Source organism: Centroberyx gerrardi, chromosome 7, assembly GCF_048128805.1.
Source record: "Centroberyx gerrardi isolate f3 chromosome 7, fCenGer3.hap1.cur.20231027, whole genome shotgun sequence".
Classification (NCBI taxonomy): Eukaryota; Metazoa; Chordata; class Actinopteri; order Beryciformes; family Berycidae; genus Centroberyx; species Centroberyx gerrardi.
In genome coordinates, this window is record NC_136003.1 from 29,487,639 (window position 1) to 29,510,550 (window position 22,912).

Consider the following 22,912-nt stretch of genomic DNA (forward strand, 5'->3'; position numbering starts at 1 on the left):
AGTTTACGTTCCGTGTAAACCCAGTGACTGCTTTCATGCAATCTTGATCCATTAAAGATCAGCAGAATGTACATACATACATATATTTTTTCCTGGAGGTTTTCACCCGCTCTTTTCTTGCTGTGTCATTACAGACAAAGATAACTTCTTTACAGTTAGGCCAACTCCTCATTCACACACAATCCTCTGACAGCAACAGCAGCCCAACTGACATTTACTGGTAAGTCAGTAGTTCTTACTATATTTTAATATCCTTTGTTAAACTAGTTCTTTTGCTGGGATATAGGCTTCTACTTAAACCAATCAGCTGTTTCTGTGACCATGAGCAGTGAATGCCCAAAAAATAACTGGTAAAGATGAATGGATCTGTGCATCTGTTAATTAGCATGTTTTACATGTCCCTTCTGTAAGACTAAACATATTGTTTTGAAATCATGTAAACAAATAAACAAGCAAACGGACGATTAAATAAATAAATACATAGATAAATAAATAAATAAAACAAAATACATTATGTGTATACATATGTGGCCCTAGAAGACTAGGGCCACAAGTGATTTTTCTTTTTTTTCCACCTTAAATATCAAATATTTCACCTCTTGCCCTCAGCCTCTTCCGTGTAGAATAGCTATCTAAGCAAATAAAAACATGCACTCCGAAAAGTAAACTGACAGTGAACTATGACAGCACTGCAATCATGAACGTGTGTTTCCTACCGGAGCGTTTTTTGCAACGGACTGTCAACAAAAAAGATGGCGGCCTTCTCTACCTAGCTTACTGATGGAAGGTAAAAGCCTGTGCTGCTGAAGGTAACTGATTTATATTCTGCACCGACAATATTACTGTTATACAATCGGACCTTTACTCGGTATGCTGTGCACTGTAGGTTCAGCGGTCAGACAGAGTTCACTCGCTCTGATTTTGGAGACTTTTGTCGATGAAGGACTGTGGTGAACTTGAGCTGTGGTGAACTAGAGGAAGCATTTGTAAGTTAGTTTTGAGGACAGAAAAACCCCAGCTCATTATCATTTAAATCTTACTATTCGTAGTCATATCCCGCTGATTCGTTTTCTGTAGCGCGCTAGCTAATATTATACTGATGTTGTCCGAGTTTTTTGTGCGAGCTTGCTAATTCTTGCCATTGAAATCAATAGCAGCTCTGCCCTAGGCGCTGTTGCCATAGCAGCACGCACCAAGCTCAATATTTGAAGGGCAAAAAAGAGGACAGCAGCCCAACAGTCCCGATCCGTTCCCTTCTTTGTCCAAACTCAATTCAAAAATCTGGCAATTTTATTCTGCCTTGCGTATCAAACATATACACCTCGTAGAAGATGAAGTAAGACTTTTTACGAATAATTATGATTCACTCCTCAATTCGGCATACGTCAAATACACAAAATAGCACTTAATTCAATAAAATCCCAACTTTTAGAAGTGGTTCGTCTTTCAAAATAATAATAATGGGCAGTAGCGAGCAGTCTGAACCAATTATATCAAAGTTGAGATTTTATTGAAATGAACTGCTGGTTGGTGGATTAAATGTATGCCGAATTTCCCAACAACCTCCAGTGGTGCGTAAAAGGTCTTAAGAGCTGTTGTACGAGGTGTGTACATTTGCCTATACGTTAAATTACTTGATTTTTGAATGCCGTTTGGCGTGACGAACTCTCCAAGACAGAACGGACGGGCTGGCAGTAGCGGAGCTGCTCCTGCTGGGTCATAAATCTGGAATAAAATTGAGAACTGAGACGCATCTGCCTTTCTCCCTGCAGAGGAAGAAGTCACCTCGCCTGGCCGTTTCCTTCTCAGACCACAGAGTGTCTGGAGCCGCAGCAGCAGTCATGGTGCTGAAGATCTTCTTCCCTCAGTGCTGTAACCGGGCGGACAGCGGGCTGCTGGTGGGCCGCTGGATCGAAGGCCACGACTCGGCCGTGGTCCTGGCTGTCATCCACTACCCCTTCATCCCCGGACAGGTCAAGCAGTACATCCAGCAGGTCGGTGGAGCACAGACAGGAGAGAGGCCTCTGTCCTCTCTGTGTCTGGACCAGGGTTCCACTGATACAGGGGTTTGCTGATATATCTGGCCGATATTGGTCTTTTATTAAAAATTGGATATCAGTCAATCAGTGTGGTCCACCTCTGAAATTATATATATGATTACATATTTTTGTGTATTCGATCAATACTACACAGGGTGTCCCCCTGACCTAAATTGATTATAATGCAGCATCAATTGGATTCCACACAGGCATACATGAATATGTCTTCTTCGTCTTTTTTTTCTTTCTCTTTTTCCTTCTTTTTCTTTTTCTTCTTCTTCTTCTTCTTCTTCTTCTTCTCCTTTTTTCTTTCTTCTTCTTCTTTTTCTTCTTCTTCTTCTTCTTCTTCTTCTTCTTCTTTTTATTAATATTATTATTATTATGGAGAGTTTTAGTCACCATGGTGTGTTTTCAAGGCTTTTCCAGCTTGACAAGAATACAATTCTGGCAGAGACACAAAATACTGTTTTTGTTTTTTAATTTCTGGCATGAAAATGTTTGAATTTTAATATATTGAATATCGGCACAAAATATCAGTATTGGTAATGGCCTTCAAAAACCCATATTGGTCGAACCCTAGTGTCAGTGTCTGTCTATGTAGCTGTGCATTCTTGTGCATGTATTCCTACAACATATGAAATGTTTAATTTCAAAAACACTGCAGTACTTTAGTTGGACTTCAACTCGCAGCCTGTTTCAACGGATCTGTCTCACTCCCTCACCCCCCTTCCCTCCCCCCTCCCCTCCCCTGACCCAGATGCAGGCCCAGAGCCGGGTGGAGCTGTCGGTGCTGGGATCGTGGAGTTTACCCAAAGAGGGCCAGGAGGGCATGGAGAGCTTCCTCAGGGACCTCAGCACCATCTTCCCCCAGGGACGCTGGCTCCAGATCAGCCGCCAGATGGGCAAGACGGGCTTCGCCTGCCAAGTCCTCAACCGGGACCAGAGTAAGGCGCTCGCACTGGGGAGAGCAGCTCAAATGTTCTTCTTTGACTAGTTGGGTTTATGGTAATGAGGTTTTCAGGTGGGGGAGTGTAGGGCCGGACAAGAATAACATTCTGGGAGAAACACTGAATACTTTTTTTTATATTTTGGCACGAAACTGGTCAAATTTAAAACTCAAACCCAAATCTGTGTAAAGCCTTTTTACCATTACATGTCAGGCTTTAGGTGGGTTTGGGTGTTAGTTACTAGATACTAGATATTGAATATCAGCACAAAATCACAGTTTCAATCCAAAAATATCGGTTGCAGAGTTCAAAAACCTGTATTGGTCGAACCCTAGAGGAGTAGACTGATGTGTTTTCCTGGTTCCTCTTTGTGTGTTTTTTATATACAGTAGTGTTGCCACCAGCTGCACCACAACCAGTGCTGCCACCACTTCTCCATTTCTCTCCTTTGTCTCCTGTTTAATTATGCTGTTTATTATCTGAGATGAATCATTAAGAAAAAACAAGGAAGATGGCCTGTTGACTCCTCTTTTTAGTGAAGAAGAAGGTATTGAGTTGATGATGTGTTTTTGTGTCACTGCCAGATGGGAAAGCAGTTCAGAAAGAGGTGAAGAAGAAGAAGGAGAATGAGGAGGGTGGAGGTGAGAAAGAGGAGGAGGAGGAGGAGGAGGAGGAGGAGGAGAAGGTGATCTTCGTCCACTACGAGCAGAGGAAGGCGATGCTGTCACAGCTTCACCCCGAAGAGAACGGGGTTCCTGACGCCACGGCCGATCCCCCGTCCGAGCTGAGACAGGTAGAGGAAGACACATTTGTCCCCATGTCAGGTGACGGGTCTTCATGTTTCAAAGAAAAAATAAATGATCATGCTCACCTCACTATATCCAAAAATACATACAGGTGCACTTTGACTGGTTCATTTCCTCAGATATTGGACAGGACAAACTCCAGTGAAAGTGCATCCATGTGCATTTTTTAAATGTATTCATTTTTCTGTGTTTATTTTACTTTTTCATTGAAACTTGAAGACCTGGACCCCAATGTCACCCATAAGTGAACCTCACATCCCACACACGCCTCTCCCACCTCTCTCCAGGTGTTCCAGACGGTGGCCCACAGCGAGCCTCTGTTCTTCCTGGACCGGTACGACGACGGGCCGCTGAAGTCGACCCACTGGCAGTCGGAGGGGCGCGAGGCCAGCATCGTGGTGGAGCTGCTCAAACAAGCCTCCGTCCCGCTCTGCCTGCTGGTCAGCTGGCTGCTCTCTGTGTGGACCTGGATCTGTAACATACGGTGAGGGGGAACAAACCTCAGAAATAATCCAAACTAATCCATTCATCTTTTAAAAACAAACAAAATGTAGCTCATGACATAGAAAATGCAACACACCCTTCGTTCCTCACGTTTTCCTAACAGAGTTGGATAAGATAAGATAAAATATACTTTAATTGTCCCCTCAGGGAATTTTGTCTTGGACTCTGCTGTAGTTTCACAGTATGAATGCAACATAGCAGCATCATAAAAAAACACAACATGAACATAGTGACAGCAGCATCATCAATGGCACAACGTCAAATACCAACACAGCACAACAACAAATATAGCGTCAAAAACACATCAGCAGCAGATGTCGGCTTTTTAGGTGGTACATCACTGTTGTTGTACTTGTGTTGTATTTCAGCTGTGTGGCAAAGCTTGCAGTGAACATCGTCATCTTTTCATTTTAGACCTGTGAGCCTGGTCTGTTTCATCACAGTTACTTAGCGCCCCCTTGTGTTGAATTTAAAATAATGATTTCACTAAAAACTCCCACTGGTGCAGTTTAAGACGAGACCACACATTGGTCAGTTTGATCGTTTAATTCATAAGCTTGTTCGATCAAATTCTTAACGGCAGTTAATCGATCATCGATTAATCATTTACAACCTTAATGGGAACACACACGCACACACACTTTCGTAGTGTAGGTTTTGACCAATATGCGTTTTTGAATTTGCTTTTGGATAGAAACTAAAGAATATCTTTAAATTTGACAATTTATTCAGTGTTTGCCCCAGAATTCTGTTCTTGTCAGGATGGAAAAGCCTCAGAAGCAGCATTTACACCACTATGGGACAGTAAAACTCTCAATTCGACAATAAATTTGTCATCAAACTGCATCATGTCCATCATATCAGAGGTGGACGACACTGACTGACCCATATCTGATCTTTAAGAAGAAGTCAATATTGGACCCATGTATCAGTCTGAGCTAAGTCCCAACACTGTAAGCCAGTAATCTTCCTTCTTCTCATCAAACGGTATCGTCTGCTCTCTTGTCTCCTCCTGTAATCGTGCGTCCCAGGATCCTCAGTGTTTACCCCGTGCGTTTCCTGTCCAGCAAGCTGTCGACCTGCGTCCAGCTCAGCTACAGGACCGAACACATGAAGACGCTCAGCTCACCGAAGCCGGCCGCCACACACACACACTTCATGAGGTGAGTGTGGGACGACCGAGCTAGAAGCACTGAGGACCGGTCCGGACTTTGTCTCTACACATTATTCCTACATTGCACTAGAGACAACACACTGCATGACTTTGTTTTTGCAACTATATGTAGTTGTACTATGGAGTATATGTATTATAGATATGTATTTATGTATTATAAAACCGTCTCAGGAACAAGTGCATCAGTTGTGTTTATTTATTTGATCAAACTAAGCACTGAATAACAATCCTCAATCAAATAAAAAACAAGATAAATGATTATAATAAAATGCAAAATAGGCTCCATAACATATCTTAGAGGATGTAGAGGCTTATTTATTTACACTGGTGAAAAAGCTTATTGACGGACTCTCAGAAACAGCTAATACAGAATAGGTTAACAGATAAAAACATCTTATTAACAGATAAAGAACAGTAGGTTTGGCCTAATAAAACAGAATTTATTTAGCTGCATAACCAAGGTTCCTCTTCTAAACGATAGCTGCTCTGCTTATGAACTTCACAAACAGCATTTCAGCATTTTCACATCAGGAAAGCTAGAAAAGTTTTATATTGTACCAAATCTTTCATTAATTTGAAGTCTTTCTTAAGTACTTGGCAGATGGATTAGCCCTGATACAGATACTATTGATAGACTCGTTATCGGTACTCCTCTAGTTCTTTTCCCCTCTGTCTGTCTCTCTGTCTGATAGGAAAGCCAACATCCTGGTGTCCTTCATGGTGGACGTGGCGCTCGGCCTGCTGCTCATCTCCTGGCTCTACAGAGAGAACCGCATCACTGTTCTAGCCAATACACTGGTGCCTGCTGCTGATGTACGTGTGTGTGTGTGTGTGTGTGTGTGTGACAATTAAGTATACACACAAGCACATTCTACCCTCTTTTTCAAATTGTACCCAAACGTCACATAGACAGAAATAAAACGCCGTCTCTTTCATCTCTGTAAATTGAAGTATTGAAGTATCATGGGTTCAGACGTCAGTTGAAACCCGAAATGCGATGGATTTATTCTTGAAAGATTTACATATGGCTGGAGTCCCGTGAATTTAATGATCTTTGCGAGAAGTTACGGTTTAGGAATTAATTTGACAACAAGGATCAAGTCAATTTTATTTATTACTCTTAACATATATCATTTGGTGGCCATTACTAATACGTCTACTTTTACTTAGATAAACCTTTGAATGCAGAACGTTTACTTTTAATGAAGTATTTCTCCATTATGGTTTTGCAACTTTTCCTTAAGTAAAGGATTTGAGGACTTTTTCCACCGCTGGTCCTGACCCTGTCTCATGTGGTTTTTCCGCAGCATGTGGCTAAAGAGCTGGAGGAGCTGCTGCAGTGGCTGATGGGAGCTCCGGCAGGGCTGAAGATGAACCGGGCTCTGGACCAGGTCCTGGGGCGCTTCTTCCTCTACCACATCCACCTCTGGATCAGTGAGTCACAGCACACACACACACACACACACATTCACACACTCAACCCGTCTAAACCCTATCCACTTATCGGTTACACACACAAAACACATACAGCATAACATATCTATCTTTTTTTGAAGTCCAATACCAATATTTTTGGATTGAAGCTGCCGATAGCCAATATTCAATATCTTTAAATTTGACCATTTTCATGCCCAGAAAATGACAAAAACATTGCATGTATTCAGTGTTTCCCCCAGAATTGTATTCTTGTCAGGGTGGAAAAGCTGCTGAATCAGCATGCAGCAGGTTCCTGCACAGGTCTGGAAAGTCCTGAAACGTATGGAAAAAGAATTTGGAAATTTCCAGGTCTTGGGAAGTTTATAAATTGCGCAAAAACCTAGGAAAACTATGGAAAAATAACGTTGTACTCTCCCAGTATACATACAGCTACACATTGTCTGTGGTTTTAGACTCCCATCATCACACATATTGTTTTGTATGAGGAGTCATCTTCATGGAGAGAAATGGCGTAGTCAGAAGGAGCGAGATGACTATCGGCAAAATTCAAGTCTGGAAAAAGTATGGGATTTTGAAATTGAGACTGTGTAGGATCCCTGATTTAGACCGTCATGGAACACAAAGGGTGTTTTCTAACTTATACTCTGTTTGGCAAGGCAAGTTTATTAATACAGCACATTTCATACACATCGGCAATTCAAAGTGCTTTACATAAATAAAAGAAAAATAAAGACATAGGTGTAGAAAGTGAAAGTGCATTAAAATCACATTTAAAAAGACAGTGCAAAAAGATAAATAAAGAAATTATAAAATAGAAAAGAATGAATATTCCAGTGCAGATGAGTGTTGCCCTAAATTTCTTAAAAAGCCCTGGCGAACAGAAAAGTTTTAAGCCCTGATTTAAAAGATTGTAAAGTGGAGGCAGACCTCAGATGTTCTGGAAGTTTGTTCCAGGCATGAGGAGCATAAAAACTAAAAGCTGCTCCTCCATGCTTTGTTCTGACTCTGGGAACAGTAAGCAGACCAGCACCTGAAGACCTGAATACCTGAGGGGTCTGGCGGCTTCGTAACACTGAAGGAGATCAGAAATGTATTTTGGTCCGAAATAGGGCTGGGTATCGGTACTCAATAACTTTAAGGTATCGACCGAAATAACCCAGTACCAAGTAGTATCGAAACTTCTCCAGTCAAACTACATGCATTCGATACTTTTTGTACACAGATCTAGAAAAAAATGACTATTTGTATGGTTTTGCTCGCAGCCAATCACCACAAGCGTTCTTCGATTTAATGCGACGTGTGATTGGCCCACTACCGCAGCAGCTACAACCCATACAGTCTGTGGTGAAGTCGAGCGCGGTGTGTGTGACGGAGTTGGCAGTTCAGCGTGCCGAGATGCCACCAAAACGTTAAAAAAAAAAGGTATCGAATGAAGTACTCTATTGGTATCGGTATCACTTTAAGGGTACTGGTATTGGTACTGGCATCGTAATTTTTTAAACGATACCCAGCCCTAGTGTGAAACCATTTAGTGATTCAGGACAGAAATATTGATCTCGGCATCTGTCTTCTCAAACTAATACCAGACGACCCCCCCCCCCCCCCCCCTCTTGACACACTGTCCCGTTCTCCAGGCTACATCCACCTGATGTCTCCCTTCGTCGAGCGGATCCTGTGGTACGGAGGCCTGTCCGCCTGCCTGGGCCTGACCTTTGCCCTCTCCCTGCTGTCTGACATGGTGGCCCTGCTCACCTTCCACATCTACTGCTTCTACGTCTACGGAGCCAGGTGAGGCCTCGGCACCTGACATCATGTACGGTGTTCCTACCGCCGGAAACAAAGACCCGGGGCTTTTCCCTGGCTGGTGTCTCCCTTACAATAATGTAGCTACTGCTGAAACGATTAGTCGATTAATTGATTAGTCAGTTAGAAAATGAATCGATTATTATTTTCATAATCGATTAATCGTTTTAGTCATGTATCAAGTAAAAATACCAAACATTTTCTGGTTACAGCTTCACAAATGCTGAAGATTTGCTGCTTTTCTCTGTTTCATATCTTTATAAAAATGAATACTTGGGGTTATTTTAGCTGCTGGTTAGACATCACTCTGGTTACTTGTGATGGGCAATTGTCATTATTTTTGACATTTTATAGATTAAAAGATTAATCGATTAATTGAAAATATAATCAGTAGATTAATCGGTAATGAAAATAACCGTTAGTTTGCAGCCCTAAGTGTAGCGGTGGGAGTGAAGGGATGCGACTCCACCTCTAACCCTCGGCCCTGTCCCATCTCCAGTCCTGGTTGCTGTGTTCTGGGAGCCTGTCATCCCAGCAGGTTGCAGGTTTTGGGAGACTCAAAACGAATCTGATTCCCGTCCCTGTGACTTTAGCTGAGCATGATCTGTTCTGAGATCTGTGCTGTAATTTACCTTCTGTGGCGTTCCTACCAGTTAAGAACACATGAAGAAACAGCTGAATATGAGCATCAGTCCAGACTTCAAGGCTTTCCAAGCATGAGGAACTGCTGGCTATCAGATGTCAACATCTGCCTCCTTCTACCCATAATCCCTTGTGTTTTGGGGTTGTTTCCAGCAGTTGGTGCAGAATACGCTCTCACTTCTAACGAACCGCATTGCAGTTCTCGTGTTAGAGGACTGAGACTCGCATTTCAAGGCGTCTTGGTGCCGTTATTTGGTGCCTCCCGAGTTTGAATGACATTATTCTGACCTGGCAAACAAATCGAACTAAAGGAGGAAACACAGAGTTCAAATAAACTGCTCCAAACACGCTTGGTGTGTGAACGTGCCCTAAAACTCTCCATTGAAAGCCATACTAATGTAGTCTTTATACATCAGTACTATATAGAGGTACATTAAGATCTGGGTTGGATGTGTTTGATAGTTTGAAATGGCTTCATCTAACTAGATAAAATGAATCATGGATGTCATTTTCCAAGTTTGTTTTTCAGAATTTGCCCAGTGTATTTGGGTTGTTTCATTTTGTGTTGTCCTGACCACACGCCTGATGAAAGACTTACAGATCGTGATATTAAGTTGACAGCACATGGTCTGAATGGGAAAAGGCTTAAACACCCTGTAAAGGCTGCTGCTGGGCACTTTCTGTGGTTAAGAGATGTTCGTTATTATTACCATGTCTTACCTCCAGGGGGCAGTCTGTCCCAACTGTTTGCTTCCTCAACTGCTCTTTTGAAGGCACTTTATTTACAGAGTTCATCATTCGCTCCTTTGTTAGCATCTTAGTTTAACCTTTCTGAATATTTCATTTTCTCTGTCTGAAAGAAATACATTTGTATGGTGTTATGTTTTTTTAATGACCAGGACGATGGCCTCATTTGGGCCAGAAAAATACACACTCTTTGTTTTCTACCAAGGCAGATGTTAAAGGAAAATATCAGTGTTACTGAATCTTATTTCTCACCCACTTAGATCATTTTTCAGTTCAGTTCAGCTGTCAGTAATTCAGTCGCATTCAATTCCACTGCTTCTAGACTCCGTTCAGTATGATATTCTAATATCCTGTTGATGCATACAGTATCTTCATCAATATGAAGTCAAAATCCAAATCTAGACTAGACTTCCCACACCCAAGTTAAAAGGTGAAAGGAATACACCAAGTTTTTGACAGATTGTCCCGTCCTATGTTCCATTCAAGGATGAGAACAGAGACACCAAAATCATCCATGTGTCCCCGGTAGATCATTGACTCCAGCGCTCCATGCTAACACTTCAGCATTATACTATGTTGAGTGAAGGAAGGCAACTAGCATTATCCAAAATAAGAAAGCTGAAATTTTAGTAATAAAAAGTTGTTAATGGGTTTTATTATATGGCCTGTAGATTCATACATTGTTTAAAAATAAATATCATTAAAGAGCCCATGAAACAGCATCTTTACTTCCTTGATTTGATGTATTTCCTGTTGAAACAGGATGTTGGGGGCGGGACATAACGCAGGGAGGGATCATTCAAAAGTCTAAACCAATGGAATATCAGTCAGGGAGAGAAACGCAGTTTTATTTGATGGGAGGGGAGGGATTGTTCAAAAATCTGTGATGTTTTTATTGGTTGGAGTTTTTATTTACGCCTCCTGGTGCAGCATGATGTCACCGTTAAAGATACTCTGATTTCCATTAAGTAAAACTAATGGGAGTTCATTTCATGGGGACTTTAACTCAAAATAACTGATGTAGCCAGTTCCCAGTTCGGCCATCTGTTAAACTCAGAAAATTCCCAGTTCCCGGAGGTGTCATTGAACACATCATCTCTAAACCTCTGACCTGAACAGGAACTGACATTTAAGATAAGATGAAACTTTAATGATCCCTGTGGGGAGACTGGGACAACGCAGCAGCACACAGTAATAGACACTGCAAAAAAAATAGAATATAAAGAAGAATAGAACAAATGGGGTTAAGTAGAAATACAAGAATGAAAAGTAAGTAGTTATATGATGAATAGTTTCAAACTATGTCCATCAATTTTCATCCTAAAATATCCAGTGTTTCCATGTATTGGGAAATGGAGAGTGATAGAAAATAGAGGTGTGACTTAAGAAATGAGGCAAAAAATAAACAACACCGGTAATTTCCAGCACTGCAGCCATTGTGATTCAAATGCGTAAGACATCCATGCAATAAGTAGGCTTGTTGTGTGTTTTCACCACAGAGTAGAAGGCATTAGATTACAGCACACAGTTATTATCAGGCCTGTAGGCAGAACTGGTATGACAGCGTACAGATCACCTGCATCAGCCTCGCAAAGCAAGACGCCTCGATTTACTTCACTGTTCCTTAACTGGGTCAGATGGCTGTGGAAAAATAGTTTAGTACTTTGATTGTTTATTCTAGTCTGAAGTGACAGGCCTGATGCTCTTCTGTTTATCTGTGTTAATCCAGGGAAGGCTTCCTGAACACACTTGCTCTTCTGGTCTTTTTAACTGTTTTATCCAGAGAAGGTTTACCAAACACTTTTGCGCTTTCTGGGCTCTTTGGGGTCTCCGGTGGAAATAATGATATTACTATTATTAATATTACTATTATTTTATATATTGCACTTTTCAAAACACAGCAGTGATTTACAGTGGAGTTAAAAAAAGATAAAATAAAGAGCAAAAACAATGACAGCAAAGCAAGAAAAATAAAAGCAAGGAAAGGAACACATAAGAAAACCATACAGGTGAGGTGAAAAACAATTAAATCATTACATTAAAGCAAGTCTATAAAATGGGTATTAATAAGTGATTTAACAGATGGTACAGATTTAGAAGCCTGAACTCCTCAGGCAGGTCGATCCAAAGTCCAGGAGCGCTGATGACAAAGAACTGAACACCTCTTGTTTTAATCTAGACTGTGGAACAGCCAATAGGAGCCTCTTGTTTTTAATCTGGACCTTCGAACAGCCAATAGGAACCTCTTGTTTTAATCTAGACTGTGGAACAGCCAATAGGAACCTCTTGTTTTAATCTAGACTGTGGAACAGCCAATAGGAACCTCTTGTTTTAATCTAGATTTTGGAACAGCCAATAGGAACCTCTTGTTTTTAGACTAGACTTTGGAGCAGCCAATAGGAACTTCTGTTTTTTAATCTAGACCTCGGAACAGCCAATAGGAACCTATCTAGACTTTGGAGCAGCCAATATGAACCTCTTGTATTTAAAAGCACGGTGAGTTAGATGTGTTACTGGGAGAACACAAGGTTGGTGTGCAAGCTAACTATGTTCAGTTGGTCCAGACGGTATAATGAGCTGCCTCACTTTGTTATTTCCATAAATATTCCTGACATTAAGGGAGTTTACAAACCATGGAGGAGTTTACATCTCGTGAACTGTTGACATGTGCAGTTACGTGCTTCCAAAATAGAAATACAAACATATCCACGCGTTGATAATGCTGCTACATGCATCTTGTTTTGGTTTTCTTTTCAGTCGGTTCCATTGAACAGGGCGCGTAATGCATTTAGACTTCTCTGTAAGCCTGAACACTGTGAAGCTGGCTCTGATAATAGTCCTGGATGTTGGAGAGAGGATTGACTAAATTATGTATTTGCTCTAAAGATAGCTTAGCTCCCTCGCCCATGGTACATAATGAAATATTACCCACTCTCCCTGTTACATATTTATGCTCGAACAGCTCTTTGGAATATGTGTGTGTGTGTGTGTGTGTGTGTGTGTGTGCGCTTCTCTGTCTGTCTGCATTTGTGTGAATTCATGTGTGTTCAAGAACCTTTTTCAGAGTGACTTATTAAATCTGCATGCCTGTGCCTAAAAATATCTCACAGTAGGTACTATTATAATTTCAGAGTCTCTCTCTGCCGTCACCATTCTCTTAAGTTTGAGAAGACGCACAATAAGTACAAGTTGTACGTTTTCTAAATTAGCTTATTACCTCTTTATCAGTGTTTCTCAGGGTGTCAGGGTGGAAAAGCATCTAGACCATGGGACACTAAGGCCATTTTCAAATCTAGAGTCTATTTTCTTTGGTCCGAATCGGAGACTGAGTTGTTTCTTTGTTGCCTTTGCTTTGTTTGTCCCTTTTCCATCATCCTTCCCTCTCTAGTTCCTTTCCTCCTCTTGGTGTTTTCCCACTTCTTCGGCCTCTTTCCCCTTTTCCTTCCTCTCTTCCTTCTCTTCCCGAATTTCCACCAGGGGATCAATAAAGTGCAATCTCATCTTTCCATTTACATCTATCCTGAAGCTGGTAAATTGGTAAATCTCTGTCTCTCTCTCTATCAGGCTGTACTGTCTGAAGATCTATGGGCTGTCGTCCCTCTGGAGGCTCTTCAGGGGGAAGAAGTGGAACGTTCTGAGGCAGAGGGTAGACTCCTGCTCCTACGACCTGGACCAGGTAACACACACACGCACACACACACACACACACACACACACACACACACACACACACACACACACACACACACACACACACACACACACACACACGTCAGCCAGAAACAACAGACATGCCTCTTAGAACCTTTCCCCCTAGGGTTCCTCCCTAGGGTTTGACCAATGGGTTTTTGAAGATCGATATATATTTGGATTGTTAAATTTGACCATTTTCATGCCAAACATTTCCATAAAAATACATGTATTCAGTTCTTCCCCCCCATTCTTGTCAGGGTGGAAAAGCCTCTGAAACAGCATGTAGACCATGGGACACTAAAACTCTCCATTGAAACCCATGCTAGTGAAATTCAAGGTAGCGATCAGGTAGGAAGCTCCGTCACAGCGACGACTCTGGGTGGTACACCTGCTGTTCTTGTGTCCTCCATGGCTCGTTTTACATAATATCTAAATGCTGAAGCACGATTCCAAAACAAAAGAAGGAAAGGACAGATGACGGATAAAGATCCAGGAAGTTTACTTTCCAGCCGAGGAAACATCGGATGGAGACTTGACCGACGAGAACGAATTGAAAACCCCAAGATTCATTAGGAGAAGGACGCATCACATCCAAGCAGTGTTGTAGTTTACAGTACAGAGCCATTTGAAATAGCTAGGAAAATAAGCAGCTGTGTGTCTTAATGAATCAAACACGCAACATCAAGCACGCAGTCCATCTCAAGCTGTAAGGAAGCGTCGCTGTTCACTTTCATGAGAAGATCGTTCTCCTCAAGACGACTTGGGAAGAACTTTCTCCACAAGGACACAAGAATCGACTTTCTTGGATGTGATGATCAGCTAGTGAGTAAAAACCACAAGAACACGATGAGCTGATCCAGGTACAGACATGTCCAGACATGCGGCGGCAGGGTGGCAGGTGTAGTCGTGAGGCAACAGTTTGCCAGAGATTTGCTAAACAACGTGCCAGACTAGAGAGATCTGTTAGCTGCCTGAGGCGAAACACTAGCAGAGCAGGAACCTGCTGCCTGTGTCGTGACGGGTGACGTCTCACTAGGGCTGGGAGTCGATTCCAAAAAGAATCGGATTCGATCCCAGGCATTTGGGAATCGAGAACCGACTCCAAAGCTGTGGAGTTGATTCCACACGGTACAGAAAATGTGGATTCCTTGCAACAAAGAGAGGAATCTACATTTTTTTTTGCATACGAGTGAATTCCAGAGACAAATTCCTCTCTGGCGATTCTGATAAGTGTACAGGTGGCTCAAATTTGCCCGGCAACAGAGTGAGAGAGCGGGAGAGGGAGAGATTAGGCCAGGTATTAGACACTGTCACTGACTGTTGAAAATGGCAAATTCTACACCACACACACATCCGTATTGTGGCGATATTTTGTCTGAAATCAACTCTTGGAAACTCCATCGATTCCCAATACTTGGTTTCAGAATAGGAGTCGATTCCAAAAATTTCTGGAATTGAAAAGCCCTACTTCTCACTCTGTCAGTTTAATATTTCTGCTGTCTGGAATGTGTGCAATAGAATCAATTCAGGTTAAGTGCAGTCTACTCTACAGTAAATATGTAATCAGACTAACTGCATGATAGCCATCATATCAGAGGTGGACGACACTGACTGGCTCATATCTGATTTTTGCATTAAAATAAAGAGGAGATTTTTTTTATTCCATGCAGTTGATGTTTGCAAGGAATCATGGGTAGTGCTACGAAGAGAAACTCATTGGGACTGGCCTCTCGCGTTCCTGTTCCTAGCAGCAGTTGTAGTTGAGACAGTGAGAATGTGTTTTGGATTTTGGATTTTTGTGTATTTTCTGGATTGTACATTTGGTTGACTGTCGGATTAGCTAAGCACTTGGATATGGGAGCCATGTTGTGTTTATTTTCTGTTTCTTCAATAGATAGTAAATAAATAGGCCTAAGTATAAAATAAGTAACTAATGACATGTAACATATTTCTGCTCCAAACCCTTTGTCGTTTTGATAAAACATGTTGCTGAAAGATTAGAGCGGTTGTCTGTATCCATGATACACACAATACTGATACTGAGTTAGTTTTCATTTGTTTGACTAGGAATAATAACAGTAATATCAGTCGTGTTACATTCTATTGAGAATTCATAGGGATTGACTGGCAGTGTGTTGTCTGGTGTTTCAGCTCTTCATAGGAACGCTGTTGTTCACCATCCTGCTGTTCCTGCTGCCCACCACAGCGCTCTACTACCTGGTCTTCACTCTGGTAAGAGCAACCATCAGGTGGAGGAACCAACACCAGCCACATGCTAGAAAATCTCCACTGTCACTTGTAAATTTGTCTGCTCGACCTGCCACTTCTGCGGTTACCAAACTATTATTTAGGGATGGGACGATATATCGAAATTCAACATATCGCAATACAAACATGTGACGATGCGTATCGTGCGGCAGAGAAATGTATCTATTTATTTATTTATAGTTTACATTCTGGCAATTCTGTGCACTAAGCAGAACAAATCAAGTGCACCCCGTAGTTATCACTGGATATCGATTAGGGTTTGACCGATATGGGTTTTTGAAGGCTGATAACTGGTACCTTTTTTTTGTTTCTTTGTTTTTTATTGAAGCTGCTGATAGCCAATATTTTATGCCAATATTCAGTATCTTTAAATTTGACCATTTTCATGCCAATTTTTTTTAAATGGCAAGTATTTAGTGTTTCCCCTAGAATTGTATTCTTGTCGGGGTGGAAAAGCCTCTGAAATAGACTATGGGACAGTAAAACTCTTTGAAACTAAAACTCATTGAAAACCAGGATAATACAACTACTATTACTCCTAATAACAATAATAATAACAATCATATTCATACATACCTGTGTTGAAACGCCTCATTAGAATCAATTCAGGTTAAGGTCTTCCCATAGACATCCAGTGTAGTATTGATCAATTCTACAATAAATATGTAATCAATCAAGCTGCATCATATCCATCATATCAGAGGTGGACCACACTGACTGGACCAGATCCAAGTTTTAATAAAAGGCCAATGCCCGCCCGATATATCAGTCTAGTTCTAATCTAGATAATATCAGTAGGATAGGTTTGTTTTTCACCCCTGTGTGTCCCTGTGTTGTTCAGTTGCGGCTGGTGGTGGTGCTGTTCCAAGGCGTTCTCCACCTCAGCGTGGATTTCATCAACTCCTTCCCGCTGTTCGCCATGGGCCTCCGCATCTGCCGGCCCTACAGACTGGCAGGTATACACTTCATTATGTATCGACGTCTGTCTGTGTGTGTGTGTGTGTGTGTGTGTGTGTGTGTGTGTGTGTGTAGAAACATCCTTGTGAACACAGCAACTCCAGAACAATACATGATAGAAACTGACAGAAACCCCCTGTAGAGTAGATGATCTGATTAGATTTTGGAGCACCTTGCTGCATAAAAAGTCTGCATATTAATGAGGAAAAACTTGGAACTACTTTAACTCTTTAAAGGATAAGGCTGGTGTTTTTTAATGCATTGCTTACCGTCAACAAATCCTATTAAAATAACAAAATCAACAATGCGTTTGCTCTACTCCCGTTACTTTCTGACTTCCCACGTTCCGTTTTTAGCCGTCAACCCGGAAGTCATTGGCTCCACTTGTAAGATAAAAACCTTGAAATACAGCTCACAAAGACATAGTTTCAATTTTAAAAATCGCTAACTGTTACCACGAAAAGTCAGGCTGTTGTAGTTATTACCAAATCAAATTCAAATGGGAACCAATCCTTCATTACGCCGGGGACTATTTTCTGTGCTACGGAACTACTTTCCTGAGATTGCAAAGTGTTTACAGCCGGCTTATTAAGTTGTTTGAGGAAAAAGTCGGCCGGCCCGGTGCATCGTGATGATGAAATATGCTGCAGAGCAGCAGCATGGCTCTGTGACGTGTTTTTAATAGTTTTTTTAATACAATGGAGTTCTATGGCTGCTGGGACATGAGGCTTTACTGGGCACCGGCTACATGGACGAGACTTGTTGGCAAAACAAAATCATTGCTGATTTTGTTATTTTCATAGGATTTGTTGACGGTAAGCAATGCATTAAAAAACACCAGCCTTATCCTTTAATATATATACGTATACTCCATAATATATATATATATATATTTTAAATATCATGCTATTCACAAAATATCTCGGTATTCAGTGTTATCGAATATCGGCCCAAGCCTAGTTAGTAGTACAGTCTGCATCCTATCTGCTTTTAAACACAGTTGGACTTCGTGTCCATTAACAATTAATTTCCTGGTGTCTTTTTTCTTATTCTGCACATGTATAATTTTTTGGAAATCTGCAGTAAGGAAGTGTGTATGAATGAGAGGGAAGAGGGAAGAGCTGGCAGGATGGATGGATGAAAGGATGAAAGATCAGCTTTGGTATGAGCATTGACTTATCCTGTAATGTGTGTGTGTGTGTGTGTGTGTGTGTGTGTGTCATGCTTCCTGCAGAGGGGGTGAAGTTCAGGGTGCTGTGTGAGGAGCCTGGGACGGCCCTTCACCTGCTGATGGAGGTAAGAAGTGACACTTTCTCTCTGTTTAGCACACACACCTGGGTTGGACGATATATTGGTCTAATACACAAACCACTGAACATTTCAGGTTTTTAAAGGATTTCAGCTTTCTGGACGCAACACTCTTGCTTCATTTCTGCCTGTTTTTCTACCCTTTTTTATGTTACTTCAAGCTCTTTTTGTGTTGTTCTCATCATGTCCCTGACACACACACACACACACACGTTCACACACTCACCACCTCTCCCTCCTCCTCCACAGATTAACCCTCTGAAGTGCAGCACGGTGGTTCAGACCTACCGCACCCCGACTTACAGCTGCTACCCCAAAGACTCGTGGGCCGCGCTGGTCAAGAAGCTGTTTGTTGGGGAGCTGATTTACCCCTGGAGACACAAAACCACCAAGATTGACTGAGAGACACAGGCCAGCAATATGAGAGAGAGAGTTCAGGGGACTGAGGAAAGGGAAGAGACTGAATAATAAAAAGAGAGGGAAATGGACAGATGCAGGGAAAGAGAAGAAATGGAAAAACAAAGGGGGAAACAAGTACGAAGACCTGTGAGTTACGCTGCATTCATGTCATATGGGAATAACATCAGAACAGCTTGATGGGTCAAAGTAACAACTTGTGATGGAAATAATTAATCTTGTTGGTTTTATTGGCTTTTATTGGCTGCAGGTATTTCCTGGTTGGTGATGTCAGAATTCAGGAAATCAGACAAATCAGGGTTCATTGCCAAACCCCGAGTTCCCAAGTAGTATTTACCACCTGAAAGCTGAGGTGAACAGTATTTTCATAAGCAGGAAGCTCACATCTACCGTCTTTCCCATAGGACATGAACGCAGCACAAAACACCAAGGGAGCAATCGATCCCAATATGTGAGAGAGAGAGAGAATAAGTTGACTTTGTAAGTGTTTCAAATCAGCGGATAAGATTTGGAGATGAAGTTACGACTTGGAGGGATTCTTAAAGGAACAGTACACCACAAAATGAAAATTCTGTCAATATCAACTCCATTGAAGTTCTGATTGTGTTTGCAACTGGCGAGCCAGCAGAGGAGGTTGGGGGCGGTGCGCTTTGGGACTCGGTGCAATCGTTCGGCGACAAAACACTTGGATTATGCTGCTGTTTAGAGAAATTTGATGGTAAATTTATGCCCTTTTTGAATTTTAAACAACCAGAAAAACCCCATTCACTTCAATTGGTTTGGAGAAGGCTGAGATGGAGCTGTAGCTGTGGCTAACTCACTGTGTGTTTGGCAGAGGTGTGACCAAGTCAGCTTTGCTCGAGTCCCAAGTCAGTCTCAAGTCTTGAGGCACAAGTCTCAAATCAAGTCCCAAGTCTAATCTGTAGATTACCAAATCAAGTCAAAACAAATCAAGAGTCCAGTATCAATTTAATATCTTAAAGAAAACTAAATATCTAGGACTTTTCAATGCAATATGGTTTTAATAAGATAAAAACTTGGTAAGAGCATCATGAGTTTGATTTCTAGAATCAGTTTCAACTTCAATAAATTCAAGCATTCCATACAAATTCAGAAAACAGAATTTAAATTCAGTCGTCTGCTGGAACAAATCTCATCACTTTCAATCTGAGTCATTTACACAAACACAAGATCTCAAGTCAAGACTTTAGAAACCTTTTCAAGTCGTCAAAGTACAAGTCAGAGTCAAGTCCCAAGTCAGCAGAACTCAAGTCAAGTCAAGTCTCAAGTCTTCTCTTCATGCATCAAGTCAAGTCTCAAGCACTTAAAGTTGTGACTTGAGTCCAAGTCATGTGACTCGAGCCCCCACCTCTGGTGTTTGGTGGTCGTAGTTTCAGCTGACATGGGGTGAGTAGTCAGTGACAGTATTTCCATTTTGGAGTGAACTGTTCCTTTAAAGCTTGTGTCCGTGTACGAAGGGACAGAAGTCCACTTTGAAATCAGGTATTTATGCATTAACTGCACTGACCATAGGTAGTCTTACTCATGTTGATTTTATATTTAATTATTATAGTATTAACTTTAGACTAGTCCTAAATGACGCTAACTGGAAAAATTGATTGTTTTCAAATGTTAAGTTTTTATATAATCTTTAGAAAATTAAAGTTAAGATTAAAAAAATTATTTGTATTTTAGTTTTAGGTATATTTTTTTCTTGTGTCACATGGCGTATTTTGAGAAAGCTTGTTTGTTCCCACTGATTGTCCCTCAACAGAGAAATTAGATGTATAGAATGTAAATGACAATTCAAGTTCAATCCAAGTTGTGTGTCCTGTTTCTGTTTGTAGTAGAAATCCACTGCTGATCCACGGTCATGCTGTCCCACTATATGTTCTGAAACAAAGCCATGACTCTTTGATTCTGCTCAGTATCAGCTCACCCATGTCAGTTTGTCCAATCCCATGCCAGTTTTCTGAGTCATGTGCCTAATCGTGTTTCAAGTCATTCCAAGTCATCCTCGAGTTCATTATAACGATAGGCGACCTGGACCCGCCTCCGTTAAGGTTGAATGATTGCTGTTGTGTTACTTTCACTCTGTGCTTTGTCCTCTTTTGTGCCAATTTAGATGAAGTGATTTTTAAAGAGCAAGTGAACCCCAAACCAAATCTGTGTAAAGCCAGATGTCTAACGGTAAAAAGCATGCTACTGAAATGTTGGCTGATCTTTGGCACCAGGTGACATCACCTGCTGGTTTGGGGTTTAGTTCCTCTTTAATGGGGAAACTGGGGAAATTTTGGGGGGATTTTTTAAATTGTTTTTTCTTATCATCTATTGAACCCGGAAAGTTGGAAATGTTCCATTGCCCTTTAATAAAATTCATTGATATTTAACACTCTGATATCTCTTCTTGTCAAATGAGGCTCATCCGTTCATAAATTGCAATTCAGCATCAGAGGAGAAGTCCAACCTGAAACAGAATTTATTCATGATGATGATCTTAAACAGTTACAACAGGAACCGCACTCTCCTAAAGCGAGACACCAGAGAAACAAAATAATCTATTTTAAATCTAATCTGTAATGTCAACAAGAAACCAAACCCGAAGCTGCTCCATTAACAGAATTTCAGACAGAATTTACTCACAGAAACGAGATAATGTGCAACCATAAAATCACTCTCGGCACTGTTACTTCATCCACAAACCTGGTCACCTATTATCAGTGGAGTAATCCCAGGATTTATCTCTCATGTTCACAATATATATTCACTCATTTTTATCCAGCTCTTTTTTTTGTAACAAAATGAGAGTTCCTTCATTATATAATAATAGTATTTGTTAAAACATGATCATGTGTTACAATAAGTATTCAAATGTATCTCAGATGACAATGCATCCCTCCCACAAATATTAAATGTACCGCAAGCAGAGGTGTGACCAAGTTAACTTTGCTGGAGTCCCAAGTCAGTCTCAAGTCTTGAGGCACAAGTCTCAAGTCAGGTCCCAAGTCTAAATATAGATTACCAAGTCAAGTCAGAACAAATCAAGAGTCCAGTATCAATTTAATATCTTAAAGAAAACTAAATATCTAGGACTTTTCAATGCAATATGGTTTTAATAGGATAAAAACTTGGTAAGAGCATCATGAGTTTGATTTCTATAATCGGTTTCAACTTCAATAAATTCAATCATTCCATACAAATTCAGAAAACAGAATTTAAATTCAGTCGTCTGCTGTCTCAAGTCAGGTCCCAAGTCTAAATGTAGATTACCAAGTCCAGTGTAGAGTGCAAGTCAAAAGTCAAAGTCTCAAGTCTTCTCTTCAAGTATCAAGTCAGGTCTCACAGTAAAATTGTGACTCGAGTCTGACTTGAGTCCAAGTCATGTGACTCGAGTCCCCACCTCTGACCACAAGTATACAATACCTCACCAGACACTTGGTCACATGGTGGGGAAAAGCTTTCTGCACTTGTCCTTCAGGTTTTCTTTATTTAGACCAAGGGGTTTGAATGAAGCTGCAGCTGCAGTCTGCTGAGGGAGAATGAACACACTTCAGAGCCTTTAACACACCTGCTTGTCTCAGATCAGCTCTCCTACTCTTTATTAAAATGGCTCCCATCTTCAAACTATCCCTTTGACCAGGACCAGGGTGCAGTAGTAGTAACATACATTTTTTAATACTTGGAAATAAACACAGGGTGCGCTTGATCTATAAGCGATGTCCTCTTTGAGCTTTTTTGAGTTCTTGGCGAGATAAATCGGGTAACTTGGTCTGTATGTAGGGCTTACCATCTTTTTAGGCCGACATAATTCTTTATGACATACTGTATATTCATAGTATATATCATACATAGTGCTGACAAACTGAGGTCAGCTACATGAAGAGGTTTTGCCAGAATATTTTTTTTGAAAATAGATGTGATTTTAGTTTAAATTGGTGGGTGTTTGCCTTATGAGGTCATAGTATATCCACCTTTTGATTTATTTATTTTGTTTATTGTAGATGCTGACAATGCAGACAAAGACAGATACAAGACAACATCCACCAACAGCCAAGACGATATCCACCTATTTATTTAGTGCTACATCACTGATGTGTGTGTGATGTAAAGCCACATTCAAATCTGTTTCCACCCCATTTGACAGACTGTCCATTATGCTGGAGTTACTGG

The 22,912-nt window shown here is 41.1% G+C and overlaps 1 protein-coding gene across 4 annotated transcripts; it reads left to right on the plus strand.

Annotated features, from left to right (window-relative positions):
* Positions 1-741: 741 nt before the first annotated feature.
* Positions 742-21,883, plus strand: pigq (phosphatidylinositol glycan anchor biosynthesis, class Q). Of its 4 annotated transcripts, XR_013505005.1 has the most exons (15): positions 748-809; positions 1,773-1,994; positions 2,797-2,983; positions 3,571-3,779; positions 4,080-4,276; positions 5,328-5,459; positions 6,163-6,283; positions 6,778-6,904; positions 8,542-8,695; positions 13,664-13,775; positions 15,944-16,024; positions 16,902-17,016; positions 18,252-18,313; positions 18,575-19,648; positions 21,741-21,883. XR_013505005.1 is itself a non-coding variant. In XM_071894698.2 (14 exons), the coding sequence occupies exons 2-14, from the start codon at positions 1,842-1,844 to the stop codon at positions 18,725-18,727; spliced, it is 1,803 nt and encodes a 600-aa protein (XP_071750799.2). In that variant the 5' UTR covers positions 742-787; positions 1,773-1,841; the 3' UTR covers positions 18,728-21,137. The 4 variants fall into 4 exon arrangements, 3 of the variants coding, with proteins under 3 accessions (XP_071750799.2, XP_071750786.2, XP_071750792.2); XM_071894698.2 differs by lacking the exon at positions 21,741-21,883 and having other exon boundaries at positions 742-787; positions 18,575-21,137; XM_071894685.2 differs by lacking the exon at positions 21,741-21,883 and having other exon boundaries at positions 18,575-21,137.
* Positions 21,884-22,912: the final 1,029 nt, after the last annotated feature.